The following is a 27,992-nucleotide window of genomic DNA, read 5'->3' on the forward strand; positions in this document are numbered from 1 at the left end:
AAGGTTCAGCGTAGGGACTGTGTTGACAGGGTGTCTGAAATCTGGTCCCGGCCCTCCAGGGGCACTTAGACCACAGGGCTCAGAGGGCCTTGGCTTGTCGGACTTTGGAGGGAGCACCAGAATATTCAGCAGAACCGAGTCCTTGAAAATTAGCTTCTTTGTGTCCAAAATGCAAATGAATAAATACCCAAAGCCCACTCATTTCATACAGTGACCAGTTCCTGTAAAATCCATTACACTGCAACTCAGCGACGTGGACAGCCTTTTGGGGGAATTTACAGTGGGATTTCCCACCTTTCTAGTAGGGATGCATCTGCTCTTACCCAAGTCACAGTGATCTCCATGCCACCAACCAGACTCACCTAAGCCCCCTTCCCGGCAAAGGGCCTGATGGCTGTCCCCCCTCAGCAGAACCTCTCTCGGCTTCTACAACAAGCGACTTCTGCTTTCCTCCCACATCCAGTCCCTCACAGTCCTCTGCTCTGATCTCCCTCTGTGTTGCTGCAGCCCATGGGCCCCCTGTTTCTCTCTCTGCATGTATCCTAGGTGACCTCGCTCATCTCCGAGGCTGTAAACTCTTCCTAGGTGTCTCTTCACCTAGAACTCTTCACCGGGCCCCGGTAGTGCTCCAGCTGCCTGCTCCCGTCTCCCCTTGGCCCGCTCCTGGCATCTCAGACTTCACTTATCTGATACTGAGCCCTGTTCCCTCCCAGGCCAACTATACCTGATTGGCCATGGCCGTACAGCTCACACCTCATCACAGCTGTCAGCCTTCCAAAGGGTTTTTCAGAGAGAGAGAGAGAGAGAGAGAGAGAGAGAGAGAGAGAGAGAGAGAGAGAGAGAGGCATCCATGTGAGAAACAATGATTGGTTGCCTTCTCACATATATCCCGACCAGGGATTGAACACAACATTTTGGTGTACGGAATGGCACTCCCAACCAACAGAGCCACCGCCCAGGGCCATGCTCTCTCCATCAGCTCTGTTGTAAGGGTTTTATTCATGCACATCTTACAGAGGCTCTTGGTGTGCCCAGAAGCACTGCTGGTCACCCGTTCTCCTCTCTTGCTTTGCAGATGGGTTACACCCCCCTCCACGTGGCCAGTCATTATGGAAACATCAAGCTGGTGAAGTTCCTGCTACAGCACCAGGCAGACGTCAATGCCAAGACTAAGGTAGAGGGACGCCTGAGACCTGCCTCCTATACTGACTCTTCCTAAGGGCCAAATTAGCATGCAGCCGGGGTGACTCTGGGCTGCCTTGGGGCTCTGCCACAGTCCTGAGCTGTGCCCCTGGAGGAGGAGATGGGGGGAAAGCGTGCTCGTGTTGCACACGGAAGACGGATAGACTCTGTCCTGTGTGGGCAGGTCTCTGTCTCAGGGCTAGCTAATCCTGCCAAAACACCTACCTCGCTTCACAGCTAGGATACAGCCCCTTGCACCAGGCTGCCCAACAGGGACACACAGACATCGTGACACTGCTTCTCAAAAATGGTGCTTCCCCCAACGAGGTCAGCTCGGTGAGTACCCACCTGGTTCCTGATTTCGGAATACTGCGCCCCTGGACAGCCCTGGGAGCTGTGCCTTCACCACGGGGTCTCAGTCTGGGGCCTGGACGGGCTGCTGGACCATAAAGGCATAGCTGTCTGGGCCCGCCCAGGCCTTGGCGTGCTGTGATTAGATTCTCTTTCTGGCGAACGGAGGTTATCTTTTCAAGCACCGTTTACCCTCCCCCCCTTTACTTCTGCTTAAATGCAGCTGGTGAAACTCTCTCTGCAGTATGTGGAGCTGCTGTCAGTGTGGCACAGTGAGCAGCACCAAACGCCTTGCGTGGCTCACGGCATCACAGGGCCTCAGGGTGGTCCTTAGCAACACCGGTGGTCATTGTGGAGGGCGACCTTCCTTACCTGGCAATGCACAGGCTGTGCTAGGTCATCTCTGCGGCTGCTTGCAGCGCGGAGAGTGTGCGGATTTTGGTTATGGATGTGGTTGCTGAGATCCTAACTGTGGAATGGGCTGACTCTGAGGGCCCGGGGCACCTCCTGGAACTAGAGAATTTAAAAGAAAAAAGAAAAAAAGCCTCAATATCAGTTTACTCATTCTAAGAGAAAGATCGATCTTTCTCTTAAAATGAGTGTAGAAGATACATTCCCCCACTCCCCCCATTTCTGGTCATTTGTGATTTCTGATTGGCCTGGGGCGTTTGTTGAAGTGTATGGATGACTGTAACCATCGTATTGCTCCCTTACCGACACCCAGAGAATTGGCATTGAGGGCAGTGAACAGCATTGCCCTGTATCCTCATCTTCTCAATGCCTTCCTGTCTCATTTTCCCCCCGTTGGCTCCCTCATGGAAGTTTCTGACGTGTCCTGGCAAGATTTCTCTGCTCATGTGTCAAGGTTCTTACACTCATCGCTGTAGATTTAAAGTATCCCTGCCCTCCTCCCCCACATGCCTGGCTAACGCCTGGCACATGCCTGGGCTCGCAAGTGTGCAGGGGTCCGAGGTGCCATCTGCCCACCTAGAACCCTCATCGCAGTTAGAAGGTGAGCTTGTTCTCCCAGACGCCGTTTCCTTGCCTGATCTCCCCCTCTCTCTGCTGTTCTCCCCAGAATGGAACCACGCCTCTGGCAATAGCCAAGCGCTTGGGCTACATCTCTGTCACAGACGTGCTCAAAGTGGTCACAGATGAAACCAGTGTCGCGGTATGTCTGCTTCTTTGCATCCTCCACCCCAAACACACCCTGACTGGGTGCCCCTGTGGGTTACTCTCAGAGCTGGGCTCTTCTTGTAGACAGAACCAAGCCTAAAGGCAGGAGGGTCTTCTCCGACCGATGGAGTTGTACTGCCACCTAGTGGTAGGAGGAATTGGGGGCGGACCTAAAGGGGCAGCAGGACGATGGGCTTGGGGCAGAGACTAGGCAATGGGAAGAGGGTGTGCCATGTTCATCTCCCCTGCTTCTAGGCTGGGAGCCTCTTAGCTCTGATTATTTTGCCTTTGGGACAAAGCTCCTTTCCCTCCTCCTTCCTGTCTCCAGGGTCATAACCAGGTAACCGCTGGGTCAGTGTCCTATTTGGGCTGAATTCTCTGCTTTTCCTCATTTTAGTTAGTCAGTGACAAGCACCGGATGAGTTTCCCGGAGACGGTAGATGAGATCCTGGATGTTTCTGAAGATGAAGGTAAAGTCTGGGGTTTGACATGAGTCGGGGTGAAGCCAGGGGCCACGGCACTGAGCACTCCCTGGGTGCTTCCTGACCCTCTCAGGGGTCCCCAGCACAGCACAGCTGCTCGGGTCTGCTGGGAAACCAGAGAGAAACTGCTTCTCAAAGATGTTCTCTGCCCTCAAAAATACCTCATTAATGTGATCTTTTAGAAGGAAAATCTACGTCTCGGAGATTAAAATGCAAAATCCCATGAAGTTTCATAAATATGTGTTTGCATGTATTATGCACAAACTATGGTTCTCCTCAGATCAATTGTCAGAGCTGTAAAGAACTGCCATAGAATTCTGCCTGGTGCTTTCCTTGAGCTTTGAGCAAACGGCAAGCTGTTTATTTTTCAATTCTGTATGAATCTGTTTAATAAGCTGCTCTACTGACCGCACCAGGGGTCAGAAAGTTTGGGGGTATGTCCATTTCCAACTTCTGTGAACCAGGTGCTGGTAGCTTCTTACTATCTCCTCACTTAAGTTAGGAAGGAACCCTTGGGATGTCCGAGGTTGGACTGGACTGGTTTTCTCTCTGGCCCTCAAATGAATAATGTTGCAACTAGGTGATGAGAGCTGTGCTCGTGTCCCTTTTGGTGATATGCCTCTCGCTTGAACTGACTGCAATCCTGTCCTTTCTTAAACTTGGCTCTTCTTTGCTTTCCAGGAACTGCTCATATATCTATAATGGGTATGAAACACTTTCTGTTCCCTGTGGTCCTTTCTCACAGTACATTTCACCCCCAAGCAATCCAAGCTCTCACTAATCCATTCCTGCTTTCCACCCTCCTCTGGCAGCTAACCCCCCGGAGCCGGGAGCTTTGACTAAAAACAGGAAACGTACACCCATACATTCGATCCATGCCCTGGCGGGGAGCTCCTGCCTGTCCATCCCTGTGTCTGTGCCCATGCCACTGTGTGTGTGTGTGACCATACCTGCATGAGCTGTTGTTGTTACTTCATTCTGTCAGCTCCAGATCAGAGTCAGGACACTCCCTGCTAAGGGACAGCCAATGACACTGCAGAGTCGAGGGCTCCAACTCCAGGGCAAGCAGGAAAAGGGGAACAGAGGCAGTCCGGGCTGTAGGCATAGTGAGAACTCGTGGTGACGGGCTTAGGAAGCAATGAGGCCCCACCTGCCGTGGTTACCAGAACCCGCCAGCCCTTCACGCGGATGGGTGCGGGTCCGTGGGAGCTTGTGCCTCTGCGATGTGTGGAGCAGAAAAGAACAGAAGCAGCCCTTTGGCGCCATCGCACACTCTGCAAGCGTTCTTTGGAAGTAGCATTTGCCAAGCCGAAAAAAAAAAGTTCTTTCTGGGTTTTTTTTTTTTTTTTTTTTTTTTTTTTTTTTTTTCTTCTACAAAGCCTGGCACAGACTAAGATGCTAGGAGCTGCCGCCCAGCTCTGGGTACCAGCGCTGGAGGAACAGGGCTGTCGAAGACATTGCTAATGGGCGCCCCTTCAAGCATCTGAGCCTTCCTCCACTCCTCGGCACTGAGGACTGGGCAGAGCACTTTTTAAAAAATATATATATATTATTGATTTTTTTACAGAGAGGAAGGAGAGAGGGATAGAGAGTTAGAAACATCGATGAGAGAGAGATATCAATCAGCTGTCTCTTGCACACCCCCTACTGGGGATGTGCCCGCAACCAAGGTACATGCCCTTGACCAGAATCGAACCTGGGACCTTTCAGTCCGCAGGCCGACGCTCTTTCCACTGAGCCAAACCGGCTTCGGCAGGCAGAGCACTTTTAAAAAAGAAAGCGCGGGTCTCCATTCTGTCACTCACTCAAACTCATGTGGTTTCAGGGGAAGAACTCGTCGGCTCCAAGGCTGAGAGGCAGGACTCCAGGGATGTAGATGAAGAGAAGGAGCTGCTGGACTTTGTGCCGAAGCTAGATCAAGTGTAAGAAGTGCCCGCCCCGTGGATGGCTGAGGTCCTGCCCCGGACCTCAGAGCAGAGAAAAGTCTCTGGAAGGCCAGCCCCTCGGGGTGCCCCTGGCAGGGATAGTTGCCGGCCGCTTGGACTGTGGGTCCAGCACCTTAGGATACACTAACTCTGTACCTTGAGCATCAGGTGGGGAATGGAGGCCTCCCTTACAACATATTGGCCGGAGTGTCTCCCCTCCTCTTTCAGTACCTCTGCCTCCCAACTGTCTTTCTCCCTCACTCACAGTCTCATACGCACACCCCTTCTCCCTCTCACACATGCTCAGTTTCTCACCCGGAAAATCCACTGAGAAAATTCACATGAGAAACTGGCTCCTGAGCTCTAACACTGACCGCATCCTTCCATACACGAGGGAAAACACACAGAGAGGCTGTCTCTGCCCGGAACACATTTCTCACTCCTCCCTGTGACGCTGGGAGTCACTCTGCAGTGAGCACATGAGCACGCAGGAATATCCCACAAATAAATCTAGAAGAGACCACTGTGTGGAAACACTGAGCCCTCGGCGTTTTCTGGAAAGACAGATGCGTGCCCACGTAGTCCCACGGCTTATATAAAGCAGGACGGGGGGTGGGGGTGGGGGCAAGCAGGAAGTGAAACAACAAGCATATGTAATCAGTTAGTATTTGTTGAACATCACTGAGAAAAAAGTATAAGACTTGTCCCCTGGCCATAAAGAAGCTACAGATTTATTTGGTAGGATCAGAACACACACCCAGAGGTCACATAGCAATGCAATGGAGGCCAGAGCGAGGATTCTGTCAACACGGGCTCCGAGGCTAAGAACTGGGCTGGTGAGAGCGGGGAGCATCCCCGGAGCAGGTGGCCCTTCAGTGAGGCTCTGAGGGACGGTGGGGCTCCGGGGAAAGGCTTGGAGGCGAAGGGAGGAAGCTGGTCAGTGGTGTAGGCTGAGTTGTATTGCGTGTGCAAATAGAGGGGAAGTGGAGCGGGTCCAGGCTGTGGTGAGGGAGCAGACTGGGTAGGTGGTTACGGGGTACACAGGTGTTTCCCTGAGGCCTCTCGTGGAAGAAGGGGGACCACTTGGAAGGGTCGCCTCTTTGATTTTCCAATTGTCTTGGTGTCCAGGGTGGAATCTCCAGCCATCCCGAGAATTCCCTGTGTCACACCGGAGACAGTGGTGATCCGATCGGAAGAGCCAGAACAGGTAAGAAGCTTCCTGTCTCTTGTTTTCCATTTTGTGGAGAGCAGAGCCCCCCCGGGACAATGATTGCTTTGAGATGACCTGGGGCAGTGGTTGGCAAACTCATTCGTCAACAGAGCCACATATCAACAGGACAAAGATTGGAATTTCTTTTGAGAGCCACATTTTTTTAACTTAAGCTTCTTCTAACGCCACTTCTTCAAAATAGACTCGCCCAGGCCGTGGTGTTTTGTGGAAGAGCCACACTCAAGGGGCCAAAGAGCCCCATGTGGCTCGGGAGCCGCAGTTTGCTGACCACGGACCTGGGGTGTGAGAGGAGCTAACAGTTGAAACACGTATAGCATTTACTGAGCCCTGCAGATCCGAGATTCTGCGTGTTCCTCGTAGCCCCTGGGGTGTCGGTGTTCTCATTATCCCAGACGTGACGGGCATGGCGTCTCGCAGAGCCCATGGGCGTGGAAAACACCATGATGCAGGTTCAGTCACGAGCAAGGCTGAGAACTAATGCCAGACATTCTGCTCAAAAGCCCATGTTCTCATAGCCACAACCCTGGTGCACGCATGTGCTCTCTGCAGCCACGGGGGCAGCAGGTCATGGCACTGGAGAGCAAGCCCCAGGCTGCACCTGCCCCTGCAGCGAAGTTTTGGGCACATCACAGAACCCTGCACTCCTTTTCTTTTCCATCAGGAAAAGGGAGCAGCTTCTGCCTCACCCTCCTTGAGGGATTATTAGGAGCTTAAACACCAATAGGAGTAGAAGAGGGTGTCAGAGAGATTGTTCGCACTTGGGATATTGCTCATTGCAGTGCCCTACGTTGTGGCTCCCCTGGATGGCATCTGAATTTGTCTCCAACAAGGGTCGGATGGTTTAAGACAGTTTCATTTTCCCTTGGTTACTTTTATGCCATTGGCACTCTTTCTCTCCCCCCCTCCAACCCCCTCTCAGAACAAGGGGTTTTTCTAGCATAAAAAGAGAGCAGTGTGGTGTTTGAGGTTGGGAATGACAGCCTGAGTGAGGCCTGATAACTGAGCCAGGCAAGTCTGTGTCCCACAAAGGCTGGTCTCTGAGAGGGTGTGTGTCTGAGTGCAGCAGCCATACCCAAGTAGCTGTGAAGCTGTCCAGCCAGCCATTCTAGGCTGGGTATATCGTGGTGGCGGATATTGGTGTCACTCATTGGGTGGCATCTGGGGGTCATGGTCAGATACAGCCCTGGTCCTGCTGGGGCACATGTTCTGGTTGCTGCCTGAATCATCAAAAGCAGCTGGGTGGAACTGTGTCCTGCTGTTCCTTGGCCAACCCATTCTCTTCGACTCCTCAAATCAGCAGGTGTTGCTGGAGTCCTACTGTGTGCCCTGCGTAGGGCTGGATGGCAGACTAGGAGACCCATACCTGCCTCCTGGGAGCTGATGGTCCAACCTGCAAGGGTGGACTCAGCTACAAGGAGCCATTTAGCACAAAGTGAGGGAAGCGTAACTCTCCAGGTGCTCAACGGTGTGGTGTGAGTTTTTCCAGATCAGAGTCAAAGGGAAAGATTCATGGAGGAGGTGAGACATGGAAAGTGAACAGCGAAGGAGAGGGGCAGGGCGTCTGCACCTGTGGGAGAGCATGAGCAAGAGCAGAGTTGAGAACAGGCCTGGAGGGGACAGAGATAGGATCAGACCCTGGTGGCTTTCAAGAGTCCTTGTGTGAGGCAGCCCATATCCTGTAGCTGCAGCATTACTGTGAGGCAGGGCCTGCCCCATGGCAGGTGAGATAGCAGGAAGCCACCCCCCCCCCCACACACACAAACATACACACACACACACACACACACACACACACACACGGGAATGGTCTGTTCCAGCCACCTCATGGACCTCAGGTACCTACAGGACAAGGATTTTGCCCAGAGCCAAAGAACGAGTTGGCGATGGTGCAGAGTCTGTTGCTAACTCTAGTGTGAAAACCAAGCCAGCTCAAGCAGAAGTTTCAGGCTGGAGTGTAGCTGGAGAACAGGGGGGTAGGTCAGCAGTGGGCACAGGACCTAAGATTGAAGCGAGATGGAGGGAGGACCTGCTCCGTCCGTTCCGAGACTCTCTCCCAGGGGCTTGAGCAGAGGAAAGGCCATGCTAGGAGGAAGCCGCGCTTCCATTCGCTCCGGGCACACCTGCGCCCACAGGCTCAGTGCCTGTGGGGGCTCTTCCTCCACGGGTCCCCCTGGTTCCTGGCAAGGAGGTGCTCCTGAGCACCCCCAGCTGGGCTCAGCATTGGCTGTCCCCCGACCAGCACCTGTGGCCTGGGCCGGGCTGAGACACTTGGCCTTTTTCTCCTCCTCAGGCATCGAAAGAGTATGATGAAGACTCACTCATCCCCAGCAGCCCGGCCACAGAGACCTCAGACAACATCAGCCCGGTGGCCAGCCCCGTGCACACAGGGTGAGTGGGCCCTGCGAGGGACTCAGGCCCTGCGTCCCCCTCCCTACCCCCACCCCCCCGTTCCCTGTCTCAGAGGGAGCACGTGGACACCCAAAATGGCTCTGCCTGTGCCTAGGTTCCTGGTGAGCTTCATGGTGGATGCCCGGGGAGGCTCCATGCGAGGGAGCCGGCACAACGGCCTGCGAGTGGTGATTCCGCCGCGGACGTGCGCGGCGCCCACACGCATCACCTGCCGCCTGGTGAAGCCGCAGAAGCTGAGCACGCCGCCCCCGCTGGCCGAGGAGGAGGGCCTGGCCAGCAGGATCATCGCGCTGGGGCCCACGGGGGCCCAGTTCCTGAGGTGCGAGGCCTCTCTGTGGGTGTGCGGTGCGTCCCTAACCTGTCCCTGCCCCGTGGGTCCGTCGCTGCCACCTCGGCAGCAACCACAGAGCCACCCGCCACAGGGCAGAGAGGGGACGAACCTGGTGCCCCCGTCACCTCATTTCTCTGCTGTCCCGGCAGGAACAGCATCCCGAGTTCCCCCCCACTCCCAACCCCGTCCCCTTGAACTGCCTGCTCCTGGGTACACCAAGAAGTCCATAGCCTGGGTGGAGCTCAATGCTCTCCAACCTCGTATGACACTAGAGAAGGGAAGGGAAGACAGAGCAACTTCGGGACCCCGCCCCCGCCCCCCAACCCCAGGTTTTAATTATTTCAGCTTCAAAATGGTCTTACTAGAGTCTTAGTGACTAAGACAACGAAGTAACTAGACTAAGACAACTTAGTAACCAGACTAAGACAACTTGACAGCATCACCCCACGGCCGGCAAGATCAATGGGCTTTGAAGTCCATTCATTCCTCACCTCGTCGGAGGCAGGCAGATGGGGGCTTCCACCCAAGCTTTGTTATTCTTCAGGCACCATGGCCGGATGCTGGCCTTGGCTGGCATGCGGGGACAGGTCTTGCCCAGAAAGCCCTGCCTTCTCATCTCTGTCCGCTCCCTTATATCCACCCCAAGGCTCTCACCCACCACTTGTAAAGCAGCCGGCAAAGGCCTTTGTGCTGATTTCCCCTTTCGAGTCTAGTCCTCCCGTCACGATCGTCGTGCTAGGGGGGAGCCGGGGCTCGGAGAGGCGCTGTGCAGAGATGTCAGCGGGCTCAGCATCAGGTGCAAGGGCAGAGCGATCTGCCTGGTGGGGACTGACAGGGGCCATGGGGCGGCCAAGGAGCCTGAGGCAGGTCTGTTCCACGGTCAGGACTTGCCCCACTGTGGCACCAGGACCCCTTCTTCCCTCCAGGCAGGAACCCGCTGCCCCACAACCCCCCCTGCCCTCCCTTTGCCACCAAAGGCACGCACCCCGAATCCTCACACCCTCCCCGCCCTCCGCTCTGTGCCCGCAGCCCTGTGATTGTGGAGATCCCCCACTTTGCCTCCCACGGCCGCGGGGATCGCGAGCTCGTGGTGCTGCGCAGTGAGAACGGCTCCGTGTGGAAGGAGCACAAGAGCCGCTACGGAGAGAGCTACCTGGACCAGATCCTCAACGGGATGGACGAAGGTAACGGCGCCCTCCTCCTGGAAGATGGCATTGGAGGCTGTCCTTTGGGGGTGGGCTGTTGGCTGCCTGGGGTTTGGAGAGGCCCGGGGCCTGGAGATGGCCCGTTAGGTGCAGTTCCGGGTCCCTGAGTGAGCGCCTGACCCCCATCTGCCACCTGCGTCTGCTTCTGGGCCGTCTGGATGCAGGGATGTCTCCCTCCCGGCGGCTCAGCCTCGCCACCCCTCGCCTCCCCCCGGAGAGAGCAGTGCGGAGGGGGCTCTGGGACACGCCGGGGGCCGAGCCTGGGCTCGCATGGCGGGGCTCACGGCCCCGTGCCCTGTGGTTCCAGAGCTGGGGAGCCTGGAGGAGCTGGAGAAGAAGCGGGTGTGCCGCATTATCACCACGGACTTCCCCTTGTACTTCGTGATCATGTCCCGGCTCTGCCAGGACTACGACACCATCGGCCCCGAAGGCGGCTCCCTGAAGAGCAAGCTGGTGCCCCTGGTGCAGGCCACGTTCCCGGAAAATGCCGTCACCAAGAGGGTGAAGCTGGCTCTGCAGGTGACGTGGCCTCCTCCTCGCCCGACGGGGCGCCCCCTGACCCCCCCTGCCGCCCCCACCTCCGCCCGCCGTACCCAGACAGAGTTCACGAAAGGTGGAAGGTGAACAAGGCCCTCAGGAAGACAGCCCTCACTCCACACTTTGCCCAGTGCCTGACACTGTCCTTAAGAGATTTGACATGAAAGCTCAGAAGGCCGCTGGGTGGGTGGGATGCGGCAGCAGCTCCCTGGGAAGTTGCTGAATGTTCCGGATAAGGCATTAACCTACAAGGTACCTTCCCGGGAATGAGGCGTCACAGGGAAATGGCGGGAAAAGGCTCAGAAAGGAGAGCTAAGCAGTGCCGTCGGCCCTGGGCAGCCTGGGTCCCACCTTTGCACTCCGTCTAGACAGGCCCCTGGGGATGTGCTGTCTCCTGTCCATGGGCCCCTCAGAGGCTCTGGGGCTGAGGGTCCCCCGTTCGGCCCTTCGCAGGCCCAGCCTGTTCCAGATGAGCTAGTCACCAAACTCCTGGGCAACCAGGCCACCTTCAGCCCCATCGTCACCGTGGAGCCCCGGCGCCGGAAATTCCACCGGCCCATTGGGCTGCGGATCCCGCTCCCGCCCTCCTGGACGGACAACCCGCGGGACAGCGGGGAGGGCGACACCACCAGCCTGCGCCTGCTCTGCAGCGTCATTGGTGAGAGGTGACCCCTGGCCTCCGGCCTGTCTTCCGTCCTTCCAGCCACTCGTGGGGAGACAGGAGAAGGCAAAGATCGCCGCCGTCTCGCATTTTGTTGGCCTGGCCTAGGGAGGTGCTCTCCAAAGGGATGGAGGGGTGATGGTCTGAGTAGAGACCACGCCCTCCGTGGGAGCACCCCAGCTGCTCTGGGAAGGGTCTAGGGGGCACTAGGAGGAAGAAGGGGAGGAGGGTATAGGAGAGCAGGTGTGCTCAGGGCTTCACCAGATGTGCCTGTCTCTGCCCTGCACCCCGGCCTCACTGCTTTGGCAAGCTCTGTGTCTGTGTCTGAAGACTGTCTCCCAGCCCGTTCTCTGGTCCTGTTCTAGGAGGAACAGACCAAGCTCAGTGGGAAGATATAACAGGAACAACCAAGCTCGTGTATGCCAACGAGTGTGCCACCTTCACCACCAACGTCTCTGCCAGGTGAGATGCGTCCCAGCCCAGCCCAGCCCAGCCCAGCATAAAGGACTTCGGGCCCTACATGGAGGGGTCAGCGCTGCCCCTGGCAGTAGCCACCCTCGTGCCCCACCTGCCCGTCCCAGGCTTGAACCTCAGTGTCCTCTACATCGAAGCACCACCAGCAGTGCCAGAGAGGCCCTGGCATGGCTTGCCGGTCGCTCCTGTCTGCGTGGCAGTGAAGCTCTCCATGGGGCATTCAGGAACCTGCTCACGCTTAGCCCTCTCTTTGCAGGTTTTGGCTGTCGGACTGTCCTCGGACGGCCGAGGCCGTGAACTTCGCCACCCTGCTGTACAAGGAGCTGACCGCGGTGCCCTACATGGCCAAGTTCGTCATTTTTGCCAAGATGAACGACCCCCGCGAAGGGCGGCTGCGCTGCTACTGTATGACGGACGACAAGGTGGACAAGACCCTCGAGCATCATGAGAACTTCGTGGAGGTGGCCCGGAGCAGGGACATAGAGGTGAGCACCCGCGCCCCTTTGCCCTTTGTCACTGGGCACTCTCGGGCCAGCCTCATGTCCCACGGGGAGACAAAGCTGAGGAGCCAGGAGGTGCCACGTGTGAGCTCTGTCCTCCAGGACTGCTGGGAAATCCTTCCTCAGGTGATGGAGGAAGCTTCCTGGGCTCTCTCTCTTTTTTAATGTATTTTATTGATTTTTTACAGAGAGGAAGGGAGAGGGTAGAGAGTTAGAAACATCGATGAGAGAGAAACATCAATCAGCTGCCTCCTGCACACCCCCTACTGGGGATGTTCCTGCAACCAAGGTACATGCCCTTGACCGGAATCGAACCTGGGACCCTTCAGTCCGCAGACTGATGCTCTATCCACTGAGCCAAACTGCCAAGCTGGTCAGGGCTGGGCTGTCTCTTTAAAAAAAAAAAAAAAAAAAAAAAAATATATATATATATATATATATATATATATATATATATATATATATTTGATCCATTTCAGAGAGGAAGAGTGGGGAGAGAGAGATAGAAACATCAATGATGAGAATCATTGATTGGCTGCCTCCTGCATGCCCCCTACTGGGGATTGAGCCCGCAACCCAGGCATGTGCCCTTGATGGGAATTGAACCCCGGGACCTTTTGCTCTATCCACTGAGCCAAACCGGCTAGGGCCTGGGCTGTTTCTCTGATGCCCCTCTTGAGAAGCACCCGAAGGTGAGGAACGTCATTGTTGGCCCAGGGATTTGTGACGATGAGAGCTAACATTTGTTAAAGTCCTTAGGTACTGGGTAACAGTAAAAGTGTGTGGCCAGCATAATCTCACCTGATTCTCATAACTGTGTGTACCTTTATCCCCAGTTTACTGATGAGGAGACTGAGGCTGAGAGAGGTTAAGTAACCTGTCTAAGGTCACATAACTAAGTAAACAGTCAGGAAACGATTTGTCCAAGTAGCCTGACCCCAGAGCCCACATCCTGACCTGTGCTAGGGTTTTGGTAGCGTCCAGGTGGGGAAGCGGGAGAGAGGGCGGGACAGATGATGACTGGATTGGAATCTGCCACTGACCCCAGAACACTGGCTCATGTGAAGATGTGTGATAAGCCACGACCTTCCCAAAAGTCTGGTCTCAGAGTTTGTGCTGAGCCTCTGTGGGTGGCAGAGGGAATAGAAGAAAGAACTAAATAAGCAAAGCATTTATTCTGTTTGGGCCTCCATTTCCTCAGCTGTCAAGTGGGTTCAGTTGAAAGTAGTATATGCACAGCAGGGCCCCTTTTGTTAGGGGTGAGATTAAAATGTCGCCTGGGCCCAAGCCGGTTTGGCTCAGTGGATAGAACGTCGGCCTCGGACTGAAGGGTCCTGGGTTTGATTCCCGTCAAGGGCACATACCTCGGTTTGGAGGCTCGATCCCCAGCCCTGGTGGGAAGCAACCAATTGATGTTTCTCTCATATCAATGTTTCTCTCTCTCTGTCTCACCCCCTCCTTCCACGCTCTCTAAGAAATAAATGGGGGGAAGGGATATCTTCTGGTGAGGATTAACAAAACAAACAAACAAACAAACAAACAAAAACTTGCATGATCCTTCTAGCACTTTGCATACACTAAACATTTTGGATGGGTGTGGAAAACGGTTTGTTTTTTCAGAAGTCATTTTATGATATCCTAGTAGGGTTCTAGGGCACTCTGGCGGCCATCCTGGTCAGCCAGACAGGGATATAGGAAGGTTTGTGCTTGCTGTAAAAACGCTTTCCAGTAAGAAAGCATAATAACCTGGCAATAGAACCTTTTCCCAAACCAAGAGTGTGCTTTCCCAGAGCAGACCCGTACATGGAGCTGCAGGAGGAGTGCGTCCCGAGGGGGAAAAGCCAGAGCTGGAGGCAGGACAGCACCTCTGGGTGCTTCCACACGACAGCTGGATCGCTCTCCCTCCCCTGCAGGTGCTGGAAGGGACGCCCCTGTTCGCAGAGCTCTCCGGGAACCTGGTGCCCGTCAAGAAAGCGGCCCAGCAGCGGAGTTTCCAGTTCCAGTCATTCCGGGAGAACCGCCTGGCCATTCCTGTCAAGGTGCCGGCCTCGCTTGCGGGTCTAGAACGTTTGGGAGGCAGAGAGATCTCTCGGCCGGCCTCGTGGCCTGTGGAACAGCTCCCCACCCACTGAGCTCCCTTTGTGTGATTGGATGTAGGTGAGGGACAGCAGCCGAGAACCGGGAGGGTCCCTGTCGTTCCTGCGCAAGGCGATGAAGTACGAGGACACGCAACACATCCTCTGCCACTTGAACATCACCATGCCCCCCTGCACCAAGGTGAGCGGCCCCCCGAGGAGGGCCCTGGGCCAGAGGTGGGGTCCCTGAGGAGGTCGCAGGTCCACCACGTCCAAAAGGCTTCCTCCTGTTGAAAAGCTGCCTTTGGATTCCCCGAGGCTCGGAGCGGCTCCTCTGTCTCTCCGACATTTGGCTGTGGCCTGGCAGGGACAGCATGCCTGGCCCGCTCTGCAAAGCTCAGAAACAAAACATCAGTGTCAGGTGGCAATGCACGTGTTCACCCTGGGGACTCTGAGCTCTCTAGTATGTCCCTTCTAGGGGGTTCGAAGGAACCTGAAAAGCATCTACCCAGGGACCCCTCGTCTGAGGCCTCTGAGGCGTAAACTGGGCATTGGGTTGCTCAGGGTCACCCAGCCATTTGATAACTTTTTTTTTTTTACCCTTTTTTTTGGGGTGCTTCCCCCAGGGAGGCAGGCCCTCAGAGAAGGGGTCCCTGGAGTCTCAGCCAGTGCCAATACTCAGATTTTTGAGCTCAGCAAAGGCGTCGTGACCAAGTATGGCCACTTATTGGTATCCGTGGGAGTATCAGCGTCAGCACACATCACAGGGACTTGGGAGTGATCATATGTCTCCGTGTTTTTGTTGGTGTTGTTTTAATAATCAGCCTTCCCTGCCAAAAGAGAAAAGCAGCAAGGTTACATTCGTGCACCTGTGGCTCAGATTTTCTTTCCTGTCTGGGGGTCGGGGGGAGCCAACTTCTTTTTCAAAATAGAATTCCTGCATCCTTGAGCAAGCACCTGGGTGCTTTTCCATGGCGTTAGGCCTTGGACCAGTGTCACAAATGGGTCTTTTGAGCAGAAAGGAACTCAGGAATTTTTTTTTTTTTTTTTTATCAATAGTTCAAACCCCAGCTTCACCATTTATTAGCTGAGTGAGCTTGCACTGTTGTTTAGCCTGTCTGTTCCTCAGTTTCCTCATTGATGGCCTGGGAATAATAATAATAATAATATCCACCTTGTAGGTCATTGTGAGGATTATATAGGGCCTGGAACATGATAAGGGCCTCACGGGTTTGTAATTATTATTATTATTTTAAATATATATATATATATATATATATATTTTATTGAATTTTTAAAGAGGAAGGGAGATGGGTAGAGTGATAAAAACATCAATGAGAAACTTCATCGATTGGCTGCCTCCTGCACGCCCCTACTTGGGATCAAGCCCACAACCTGGGCATATGCCCTGGTGCGGAATCGAACTGGTGACCTCTTGGTTCCTGGGTGGACGCTCAATCACAGAGCCACATCAGGCAGGCCTTATTACTACTATTATTATTATCACTACTACTGTTGTCATTAAAGTATGTGAGGATTAGCAACTCCCTCTCACCCCCACACTTCTACTTGTGTCAGGCTCCAAAGAAGTGGAGCCTTCCTGTTCTCTGCCCCACAGCTTATAGCTCGAATCCCCTTCTCCAAGCAGGGGAGGGCCCGAAACCCACAGCACTTTTTCCTTGTCGTCCTTCTGCAGGGGAGCGGAGCCGACGACAGGAGACGGACTTTGACACCGCTGGCCCTGCGATACAGCATTCTCAGCGAGTCCACACTGGGTATACACCTCCCTGGCATGCTATTGTGCCCGCTCCCTTTTCCAAGGAGGTTGTGAGTGAGCCCACGCCTCTCACCCTCACAGCAGCTCTCTGCTGAGAGGATTGACGCAGTGTGTCATAAACACAGCAGGTGGAGCCTCTGGCCTGGGTCTCCTCCTCCTGACCCTCACAGGGTTCTCAGTTAATCTGGTGCACACTGGGGTTCACACCTGACCTGAGCATCATCTGAGGTCATTGACTCACCCCGGTCGGTTCTGTGTCCTGCCGAGGCTACTCAATGAAATCCCATGCTTCTCCCCAGGTTTTCTCAGTGGGACGGACCGAGCAGACATGAAGATGGCCCTCATATCCGAACACCTTGGTCTCAGCTGGGCAGGTGAGCCATGGAGTTTGAGGTAGAAAAAGCACCTTGCCTGTGTATACCTCCCTCTAATGAGCACCCGATGAAAGCACTTCTAGACCCTCTTTTTACTCTCCATTGTGCTGTGATTGTCTTAGACAGGCCTGTTGCCCAAGCAACACCTTTGGGGCTTCCTCTCTCTCTCCCATTTTCATCTGGATTTCCTTTGTAAGAAAGAATACAACGTTTGACGTTACAAGAGACCTTAGACTTGGTCTGGATAACCTCATTTTATAGGTGGGAAAACTGAGCTCCCACTAAATGGAGTGGCTTTTAGTGTGTAGCTGGTTAGTGACAGAGCCCAGAAGAGCCAGCATACAAATAGCAAACCCTCAGGCAAAAGCTAGGCCACCTGGCGGCCTGCCCGCCGCCCCCTACCCACTTCCCATTGCCTTTCCTCCAGGTTGGTGTTGCTGAGGGGAAAGGGGGATTCAAGGCTAAACCTCAACATTTTTTCATTTACAATCCCCGGCCGTCATTGAAATCTACCACACGTCTTGTCAACAATAAGGGTGGGCCACATTTGAAGTTAAGAGGGAGCAAAATAAAGTGAAAGCTGGGAACATGCTTTGCACAGTCATAGGCCCTATGACTGAATTCTCCCCCGTCTCTTGGTGAGAATTTATATGAATAGGCCCCACAGTCCCCCTGCAGGAGAGCTCCAGACAGACTCAGAGACCTAAGCAAGAACTTGCTGAAGGGCAGGTGACAAAGGTTCCAACAGGAATTCTGAGACTTCTTTCTTTAAGCCAAAAAAAAAAAAAAAGAATGTTGACTGCTGCTTCTTAAGGGTGTCTGTGTGTGTGTGTGTGTTTTACAGGCACCTTCTGATTCTCACTGTAACTTTCCCTCTGGTCTTTCTCATCCTTGAAATTAGATTCTGATGCTGTTCTCCCTTCTAAAGCACCTGTGAGACATGACAATAAAAGTAACGGGAGGGAAAATAGGCAAACAATCTGTGTTATTGCCTTGCTTTTAGATGGGAGCTTGTATTTTCACTTAAAATGTAAATAACGCCTTTCCCTGAAGAAACGTAACTACAGAAATGCATTGCCATTCTAATTGCTTCTTTGTGGGGTGTAAGTGGCCTCCTGGTGCAGGACAGACAGCCCTGGAGTGGGTGTCTGCAAGCTGGGCCCTACTCCTGGCTCCGCACCAGCTTCTGTGACCTTGGATAAGTTGCTTACCTTTCTGAGAGGCTGCCTGGTCAGCTTAGGTTTCACTCGGTGTTTCTTGGTAAGAAGGAATATCCAGTTCAAAGGTGCTCCCGGCCGGATGCCCAGCGTGGCCGCTGGAGCCCAGCTCCGGCTTGACTCACGCTGGGGCTTGTTCTTGGCTTGCAGAGCTGGCCCGGGAGCTGCAGTTCAGTGTGGAAGACATCAACAGGATTCGCGTGGAAAACCCCAACTCGCTGTTGGAGCAGAGCGCCACCTTGTTGAACCTCTGGGTCATCCGCGAAGGCACAAACGCCAAGAGTCAGTACCCTGAGGCCGAGGACGCCTCTCTTCCCAAAAGCCTGTGCCAGGACCTAGTCTTCTCCACATAGCTCTCCTCTCAGAACCCATGTTTCACGTTAGCCTCCGGAACCCATCTGTTTTTGCACTCTGTCCCTCTCACGCACACACCCCTCAGGCTTGCTGGGTCTTCTGGGCAGAAGAGGATGCCAGGGAGCCTTGGCCTCCAGCTCGCTCCCCTTCTCACAGTGGCACCAGGACCCCTAGGTAGCAGCACACGCGTAGGGTATGTGACTTCCTGTTGAATTTCTCAAACAACTGAGGGCCGACTATCCTCTCAGGACAGTGCATGGGTGAGCGAAGTCTGTCCTCCTCCCAGAAGCCTTTTTTCCCCTCCAACCTGGGGGAAGATTTTTTTCTCACCCTTTTTAGCTCCTCCTCAACCAAATCCCCGTAGTCAAAACCACTAAGAGGCAATGGGGTGTCTCCATTGGCATCTCACGTCCATTGGCCCTGAGATACAGCCTGCTCAGCCAATCCACAGGACCAAGGATTTCTAACTAGTCTCACGCTCCTTCTCTTGTAGTTTTCTTCCTAAATGACGGAAGTCTTTCCGGGCTTTGGAATTGGCTACTCTTAGGGGCTGGAATAGATCTCTTCAAGGGCAACGGCATCTTCTCCACAGAGGCCGTTTGCTTGGATTCTCACCCAAGAGGAATGCCCCCCCCCCCCATCTCCCGTGTACCCCTCCCGGTGTTCAGAGCCCCGTGCATTCTGCACCGCCCTGCGCTCATCAGCGCTCCCTTGCAAGCCCTTCTTTCCTTCTCCCCGACAGTGGAGAACCTATACACCGCCCTGCGGAACATCGACCGGAGCGAGATCGTGAACATGCTGGAAGGCTCCGGCAGACAGAGCCGCAACCTGAAGCCGGAGCGGCGGCACACGGAGCGGGACTACTCCTCCTCGCCCTCCCAGATGAATGGTGAGTGTCCCCTGTGAGGAGGTGGGGCTGGGCCACGCCGGCCTCCCAGCCTCCAGCCGGAGACTCTGCAGGAAACCATCATCTCTCCCGTGGGTGGGAGGCCTGTCTCCACAACTCCCTGCCCAGGGCGGTGAGGAAAAGGTGAACAAGAGAGACAGGCCTGCCCCTCTCTGCAGAGAGGTCCCCTGAGGCTACCCCAGCAAAAGGCTGCCACGGGGACCTGGTGTCGTGGTGGGAGAGTTTGGGGCAGCTGCTGGACTCCTGCCCCTGCCGGCCTGGGCGCTCTCTGGGCATCCGTGTCCCCGTGCGTAAAACAGTCAGTCGCTGAGGAGCAAAGGGCATGGAGCTGCTGGCCCAGTAGCTGGGTGCTACTTTAAAATAATCTTTTTATTATTATTATTATTATTATTATTATTATTATTATTGTTGTTTTTTTTACAGAGAGGAAGAGAGAGATAGAAAGTTAGAAACATCAATGAGGGAGAAACATCGATCAGTTGCCTCTTGCACATCTTACTGGGGGATGTGCCTGCAACTAAGGTACATGTCCTTGACCGGAATCGAACCTGGGACCCTTCAGTACGCAGACCAACGCTCTATCCACTGAGCCAAACGGGTTTCGGCTGGGTGCTACTTTAGAAGTCCCATCACAGGGCCCACCGCCCCCTCCCCCCGTGAGGCTAAGCAGGTTACTTTACTTTGAGTCCAATGTCTCCTTTTCTCTCTCTCCCTTTTTCCTCACCCTGCCTGTTTCCCTCTCACTCATTGCGATGTGGTTCAGCATGCACAGGAGCCCCCAGTGTGACCAAAGGCCCCTGGGGGGTTGACCTTTGCCCTCAGCACTCCTACTGCTGTCTCTTGAGGCCCACTTTCCTTTCAGCAGCCATGGAAGGAGCCAGCGCATGAAGGACGGGCCAGAGACTCCCGCGCCCGGCCTTCAGCCGCCCTCCTCTAGCCGCGGGCACAGAGGCAGAGCAGAGACCTGTCTGTGGTGGGAGCAGGGGGCCGGGGTCTAGTCCCTCTTCCCTCCTGACTCTGGGTGCGGCTGTCATCGTCTCTCCTTTACCATCAGCAATTGGGGTAGATCCCTCAGGCTCCTTACAGACCCTGAAAAACAGTGTTTCACTTTGTGAACTATCATCCTCCGGTGCCTGATGTTACCGTGGAGAGCTGCTCTGCGCTCTTTCTGCTCCCCGAGCTCCTAGTTTAATGCTCGCCCCCTAGCCACTCACACGTGTGCTCCTGTGCGGGCACCAATGGCGCTGGGCATGGTTCTGAGTGGGTAAGTCCTGGGCCGGGCTGGGCCGGGCACAGGGCCTCCTGCCGGGTGGAGCTGGCTCAGGCCGAGCGCCTCCTCACACCTTCCTCTCACCGTGTCCTGTGTCTCCCGGAACATGCCATCCAGCGCCCCTGGGTGCAGGGTTCATCGTCTGTTGATCATGTCCTGTCGCCTCTCTCTTCTGCCTCTGACCTCGTTGGACCTGTAGTCCACTCATCCTCTCCCACCGCCTGTCTCCACTGTCTCTCCAAATCGGCCAGGGGTTCGGGGCCGTCCGCCTCTGCACATGCATGTCACGGGGGACTCCTGCGTGCCAGGGCATGTGTGTGCGTGTGCAGGGCTTGCCTCTGGCTCCAGGTGGAGGCTGCAAGCTGTGCACCGCTCACGCCTCACATCTGCGAAAAGGGCTCTAAGGAAGTAGCCACCTCAGTGTGCCTCGGGGGACCGGGCTGGAGCGGGGCAGGGCTGCTAGGTAGACCTGTGGGCTTTCACACAGGAAAGGGAGGGTGTGTGGGAATGCTGCCAGCTCTGGGAAATCCAGCTGACAGCGTGCTTCTTGTCTGGGTGATAACGCATCCCTTGGTTGGTTTTCTTAACATCCCAGGCTTTTTAGTGAAGTCAGATCAGAAAGTGTTTGTTTTCTTGTGCCGCCGTTATGTACCTACAGGACCATGGGCCCGTAGAACTACTAAAAAAAAGGCATTACAACAATTAAAAGACTGTTAAGAGGGTAGGCCCCATGTTAAGTGTTCTTACCTCAATAAAAAAAATTTTTAAAGAGTTACTGCCCAGACATTTATGAGCGCCTCACGTTGGCCATTATCTGTAGGCCTCCCAGCCCGTCAGGCCTAGAGGCTCAAACGCCTAAACAGAGCTCTCAGTCCCTGTGGGACTGGGTCCCCAGAGGAAGGTTTCTGTTTCAGTTGGCCAGCTCATCTGGCAAATATTTTCGTGTGCCAGGTGCTCTTCTAGGCAGGGAAGATAGATCAGTTCTCAAACAGCCCTCTCCCCCCGACAATAAACAATCCCAAACTCTGCCTTCATGGAGTTTACCTCCTGTTTGGAGAGTCCAATAGGAACTGGTATTACCATTATTATGTCAGCGGATTGTATCATGTGCTGACAGGTTACAGTGAGTGGTGTGGAATAAGATGGGCCCCGGGAAGGGGGGTGGGAGTGCTGGGGCTGGGGGTAAATGAATGGTGGGAGTGGGAGCATTGGAACAAAGCCTAGGAGGCGAGGGCATGAGCCAGAGGAACGTGGGTAAAGGACACCAGACAAGCTCACATTCAGAGGCCCTGAGTGGGAGGCCGGTGTGCTCATAGAGCAGCGAGGGCCACAGGGGCTGGGCAGAGAGAGGGAGGAAGAGAGGAGTGAGCAGAGACCAGAGGGCCACAGGGGGCCAGCTCTTACAGACTATCCTTGGGATATTGGGCTTTACTTGGAGGGAGGTGGAGGGCTATGGGAGGCTTTAGAGCAAAAGAGTAACATAACTTAAGTTGTTGCAGGGGTGGGGGGCTCGGGAGGGGAGTTTGTTTGTTTGTTTGTTTGTTATTAATCCTAACCCAAGGATTTTTTTTCCATTGATTTTTAGAGAGAGTGGAAGGGAGGGAAGGAGAGGGAGAGAAACATCAATGTGGGAGAGACACAACAATGAGTTGCCTCCTGCACACGCCCTGGGGGCCAGGAATCATTCCTTCAACCCAGGTACATGCCCTTGAGTGCGAATAGAACCTGAGACTTTTCCGTGCACTGGCCAATGCTCTAACCACTAAGCACACCAGCCAGGGCCTAACTTAAGTTTTAAAAGGATCCCTCTCACTGCTTTGTTGATTGTAGACAGCGACAAATGGAATGTTTCTGTGCTTTCTCGCTTCTCTGTCCAAACTCATCACCCCTTCCAAAACCCCTCCTCCAGCAGGTCTCCTGATAGGCACAGGCTGTGTGCCCTGTGTGCATACCCCCGCCAGGGCCTGACAGACAGGGTGGTCCCTTCTGCCTCTCTGGGCGCCAGCATTGGCTTTTGTTTCTCTTCCCTACCTTCTTCCCTGTCCCAGGAAGACCACCCCACATCTGGGTGTCCTTCTGGCTTGGAAAGAAGAAGGAAGGGTCAAAGGTAGAAGACTGGGAGACAGCAGCCTCCTGCAGTTGCTCTGGCTTTCTCCCGGGCAGAAGCAGTGATGGCGTGGCCTGAGGCCAGCCCAGCCCTCTGCACAATGCTCACGGTCAAACCTTGCCTCCTTTGTGCTTGACCTCATTTCTCTGCTTGTCTGAGTCTCCTTTTGAAGCCATGGGGACTAAGGGCAGGGATTGGTTGCTCCTTGTGTCAGCGGAACAGGAACCTGAGGTCTGTTTTCCTACCTTCCTGGCTCCTCTTGCCATCTGTACCGGGTCTGGCCAAAGCAGAAGGGGGCTGAAGCCAAAAGGCCACTTGCTTCCCCTACACAAGAGGCTCTTGGGTGATACCAGTAAATGTGTAGACAAAAATTAACTAAAAGAAGGGGGTCGGGGGAGGTAGCATGTTCCTAACAATAAAACAGTTTCTCCTATGAAAGGAGAAATGGATACCTCACACCCACACTTGTCAGCTCCATTTGGTTTGATAAATTGAACATATATTAATGTCTACTTATAAATCAAATGTGTTTTCTTTCTATCTATCAACTCTTAACAAATACAACTGCTGAATTTGGCTCCTGTCTGAGGTTAGGTTGTCTGTCCACTCCTCGTCTAGAATGCTACTGACATTAATAGGATAATCATTACATCCAGATAAGCAGGGACCCACATGATAACCTGAGATGAGGACAGACCTGGGGAGGAACCCCTGGACTGTCCTCTGTCCAAAAGCAGTATGTATGGTTGCCTTTTACTGGGTTTCCCCAACAAGCCACCCAAAGGAGAGGCCTCCAGACTGAAGGATGTGCTGGTGACTAAGATCTGGCAGCATCGCATGAGACTCCTAGAGAGACAAATACATATGAAATGTAATCCGGAGAACTCAGTCTGGGTGCCACCTGTGAGATGTTCCTTATGAGTTTGCACTCAAGCCTTAAAGAACATTGCTCAGACATAGTAGTAATCCCCACCGGCACTGAGTGTGGCCACCTACAGCCTCAGATCCAAGCTTGTGAGGCTGTGGGTTGACCAGTGAGGTCCTCTGAAGTCTGAAAGGGAGCAATGAGGCATAGCCCCTAAATTCTTTTACCAGGGGAGGGTCTCCAGGATAAATACAAGGTGTCAGAGGGTGTGCATGAATTAGTTATCTTTACAGACATATTTTCATTTAAATGAAAATGTATTAAAGTGAACAGCATGGAGTTTTAAGGTGGAAAAGTCACAAAGAATACCCAGGAATGAACCTTAGGTATTCTGTGGCCAGTAGAGCTATCATCTCCCAGTCTTTATTAAAACTTACTGAGAATCCCAGGAATGACAGAATGTTCATCTGGCCATATTTGAGGGACTGTTTAAGATGCATTTCACATCTGACCAAGATGAGGCACTGAATATACCCTCCTGTTTAAAACAGACCCCAAATGGACAAAATATACGAAGAAAACATTTTCAAGATATCAGACATCTGGCAATAAAGGGCAATGATCCATGAGACCTGGAAATACACAAAGTGAACCGTATTGCTAGTTTCTAGTCATGGCATGGGAAGAGAAATCCAAGAGGACTCCCTGGATTGAGGAGAAGTTGCTGAAAGTCCAAGGAGATTAGGGCAGCTAGAGGTCCCAAGATAGATTACCAGAGAAGAGAAAGCTGCATGGACAGAGAACTCTGGAGATCTGAAGAGATTGCCTCTGGAAGTTTTGGTTGAGATAATCAGCTATACCCAACAGGCAGACAGATCTCTTACAGGCATTGCATAGGGAATAAAGAAAGGTTCTGTCTCAGAAATGGAGAATAGCAGGCCCTAGGTTGAGCAGTATTCCATTCCCTGCATAATCAATCTTATATAAGTAAAATTTAAAAGGATCAAACTATTTCCAAGTAATCTAACTGCACAAAAAAAACAAAGCTCAGAAATATTTATGAGAATATGGAAATATCCTGCACCAAACAAGAAAACAATCACAGTGTCTGACATTCAATTAAAGAGGCAAGAAAGCATGACTCATAATGAGGAGAAAAAAGAAAAAAAATCAATCAAATAGAAAACAATAATAAATATGATAGATATTAATCCAACTATGTAGATGATCACTTGAGTGTCAATGGTCTAAATGCATCAATTAAAAGATGGAGATTGTCAGAGTGGATCAAAAAACACAACTCAATTATTATCTACATGAAACCCACTTTAAATATAAAGACACATACAAATTAAAAGTGAATGGATGATGAAAAATATGCCATGCTAACACTAATTTTAAAAAAGCAGGAATAGTTATATTAATTTCAGACAAAGCAGACTTGGAAACAAATAAAGTTAGGGATAAAGAAGGGTATTACATAACAATAAAGAGGTCAGTTTCTCCTAGAAGACAAGACAATCCATAATGTATATGCATCTAAAAACAGCATCAAACTGTCCAAGGCAAGTACTGATGGAACTGCCGGGGGAATAGATGGATCCTCTATCCTAGTTGGAGACTTAAGCACCCTTCTATCAGAAATGGACAGATCCATCAGACAGAAAATCAGGACATGGGTGAACTCAACAACACCATCCATCAACTCTATGTAAGTGACATTAATGGACTACTTCACCCAACAACAGCAGAATATACATCCTTCTCAAGCTCAAATGGAACATTTGCCAAGATAGCTGCCTTCCGGGCCATACAACACACTTTAAGAAATTTAAAAGAATAGAGATCATGTAATAAATCAATATAATTCATCACATTAACAAAGTAAAAAACAAAAACAAAAACAACCATATGGTCATAATCATAATAGATACAGAACAAAGATTTGACAAATCCAACATCCATTCCTGATTAAAAACCAAAAAACCTATTGGCAAGTAGGAATAGAAAAGAATGTATTCAACCTGATGAAGGGCATCTAAAAATAATCCCAAAAAACTAAAGCTAACCTTACATTTAATGGTGAATGCTTTTCCTCTAAGTTCAGTTACAAGACAATGACATATACTCTTACTGATTCTGTTCAACATTTATTAGGAGTGCTAGCCAGTACAATAAGGCAAGTGAGAGAAATAAATGACAACCACATTGAAAAGGAAGAAGTAAACCATTTACTCAGACAAGATCACATGTATAAAAAAATCTAGTGGAATCTACAAGAAGTGATTAATAAGTTCAATAAGCTTGCAAGATATCAATTGAATTTATATACTAGCAATGAACAATTATAAAATAATATTTACAGTAGCATTGAAAAAATTAAAATACTTGGAGATATATCTGATGAAAGATGTGAAAAACTTACACATTGAAAACTACAAAACATTTCTGAGAGGAACTGAAGAAGGCCTAAATAAAGGTAGAGGTACACCTTGATGGACCAGAAGACTTGATATTGTCAATGCTCTCAAAATGATCTATATATTTGATGCAATCTCAATCAAGATCCCAGTATGTTTTTCCCCACAGAAATTAACAAAGTAGTTCTAAAATTCACATGAAAAGACCTAGAGAATGAACAAAGTGAGAGGAATAAACAAATTTGAACTCACATTATCTAACTCCAAGATTGATTACAATGCTATGGTAATCAGTACAGTGTGCTATTGTCACAAAGATAGATAATCATTTATTCTTCCAGTCCGTGGGGTTTCGGGAGCTGCGGGCTTCTGCAGAGATGGCCAAGTCCAAGAACCACACCACGCACAACCAGTCCTGAAAATGGCACAGAAACAGCATCAAGAAACCCCGGTCACAAAGATACGAATCTCTTAAGGGGGTAGACCCCACGTTCCTAAGGAACATTCACTTTGCCAAGAAGCACAACAAGAAGGGCCTGAAGAAGACACAAGCCAACAATGCCAAGGCCATGAGTGCATGTGCTGAGGCCATCAAGGCCCTGGTCAAAGCCCAAGGAGCCCAGGCCCAATATCCCAAAGGGCAGCAGCCTCAAACTCAATCGATTTGCCTACATCGCTCACCCTAACCTTGGGAAATGTGCTCGTGCCCGCATTGCCAAGGGTCTCAGGATCTGCGGGCCAAAGGCCAAGGCCAAGGCATAAACCAAGCCCCAGGTTGCGGGTGTGGCTGCACCTCAGACTCCCAACAGGGCGGAACCCTTGTGCTGCTGTCTGCATGAAGCTGGTGTTCTCCTATGCTGTTTGGATCAGTTTGAAGATAAGATAATCAGTGGAACAGAATAGAGTCCAGAACTAGAACCACATGTGTATGAGGAACTGATTTTTACAATGGTGCAAAAGCAATTCAATAGAGAAAGGAAACTGTTTACAAGTGGTACTGGAACAATTGGATATCCATATGCAAAAATGAACTTGGATTCATACTTTGTACCGTGTACAAAAAACTTGAAATGGATTATAAATGAAGTCTAAAACCTAATATAAAAATTTATTGAAATAAACATAAAACTATAAAACTTTTAGATGAAAACATAACAGAAAACCTTAATGATCTTGGGTAAAACAATGATTTCTTATATAGAACATTGAAAGCACAATCCACAAAAGAACAAGTTGATAATTTGAACTTCATCAAAACTTCTTCTCTTCAATATACGCTGTGAAGAAAATGAAAAGACCAGGCACAGATTAGGAGAAAATAATGGCAAGTCTTATATAGGTCTTGTATCCAGAATATATAAAGAACTTTCAGAACTCACAATAAGAAAACGGACAACCCAAATTTTAGAATGGACAGATACTTAACCCATAAAATGTTCAGATGGCAAATAAGTGCATGGAAAGATCCTCAACGTTAGGGAAATATAAATTAAAATTATCAGGAGATACCACTACACATAAGAATAAAATGAAAAAGACTGGCCATACCAACTGTTGACAAGGATGTGGAGGAACTGGAACTTTCATACACTGCTGGTGGGAATGTAAAATGGGACAATCACTTTGGAAAACACTTTGGTTATTTCTTGAAAAGTTAAACATATGCCATATGACCCTGCCATTCCACTGCTAATGATTTCCACAAAGAAAAGACAGTGTATGTCCACACAGGCAAGCAGCTTTATTTGTAATAGCCCCGTGTTGGAAACCCCAAATGTCCATTAGCAGGTAAATGGATAAACAAACTGTAGTCTATCCATCCAATGGAATGCAACTTAGCAATAAAAATGCAAAAATCATCAATTCATTAACAATATGGGTTATTCCCAACTATCAAGCTAAGTGAAAAGCCAGACAAAATGAGGGCACACTGTATAATTCCATTTATATAAAATTCAAGGAATCCAAACTATAGTAACAGAAAGCAGATCAGTAGTTACCTGGAAATGGGGTGGTGAAAGAAAAGATTACGAAGCATGAGGAAACCTTTCAGAAATGATGGATGTTCCTCTCTTCATTGTGATAATGGTTTCATGGGTGTATACCTATGTCAGAACCTATCAAATCATCTACTTTAAAAACAAGGTTGTTGAGCATCAACC

The 27,992-nt window shown here is 51.6% G+C and overlaps 1 protein-coding gene and 1 pseudogene across 11 annotated transcripts in view; both read left to right on the plus strand.

Annotated features, from left to right (window-relative positions):
• Positions 1–27,992, plus strand: part of ANK1 (ankyrin 1) — a 210,362-nt gene that overhangs the window by 162,618 nt on the left and 19,752 nt on the right. For 6 of the 11 annotated variants that reach the window (XM_045588856.1, XM_036456825.2, XM_036456818.2 and 3 more), the window contains exons 19-38: positions 1,076–1,174; positions 1,420–1,518; positions 2,612–2,704; positions 3,107–3,179; positions 3,873–3,896; positions 5,017–5,113; positions 6,245–6,323; positions 8,638–8,735; positions 8,851–9,075; positions 10,117–10,271; positions 10,600–10,811; positions 11,283–11,487; positions 11,856–11,952; positions 12,221–12,449; positions 14,378–14,503; positions 14,622–14,741; positions 16,236–16,314; positions 16,616–16,690; positions 18,058–18,189; positions 19,004–19,150. In XM_045588856.1, the coding sequence (XP_045444812.1) occupies positions 1,076–1,174; positions 1,420–1,518; positions 2,612–2,704; positions 3,107–3,179; positions 3,873–3,896; positions 5,017–5,113; positions 6,245–6,323; positions 8,638–8,735; positions 8,851–9,075; positions 10,117–10,271; positions 10,600–10,811; positions 11,283–11,487; positions 11,856–11,952; positions 12,221–12,449; positions 14,378–14,503; positions 14,622–14,741; positions 16,236–16,314; positions 16,616–16,690; positions 18,058–18,189; positions 19,004–19,150 (2,464 nt within the window). The remainder of the gene's footprint in view (positions 1–1,075; positions 1,175–1,419; positions 1,519–2,611; positions 2,705–3,106; positions 3,180–3,872; positions 3,897–5,016; positions 5,114–6,244; positions 6,324–8,637; positions 8,736–8,850; positions 9,076–10,116; positions 10,272–10,599; positions 10,812–11,282; positions 11,488–11,855; positions 11,953–12,220; positions 12,450–14,377; positions 14,504–14,621; positions 14,742–16,235; positions 16,315–16,615; positions 16,691–18,057; positions 18,190–19,003; positions 19,151–27,992) is intronic. The other 5 variants (XM_045588857.1, XM_036456826.2, XM_036456821.2 and 2 more) reach the window with 1 other exon arrangement.
• LOC118729361 lies at positions 26,193–26,644 on the plus strand (annotated as a pseudogene).

This window comes from Pipistrellus kuhlii, unplaced genomic scaffold (genome assembly GCF_014108245.1).
Source record: "Pipistrellus kuhlii isolate mPipKuh1 unplaced genomic scaffold, mPipKuh1.p scaffold_m20_p_3, whole genome shotgun sequence".
NCBI classification, from domain to species: Eukaryota; Metazoa; Chordata; class Mammalia; order Chiroptera; family Vespertilionidae; genus Pipistrellus; species Pipistrellus kuhlii.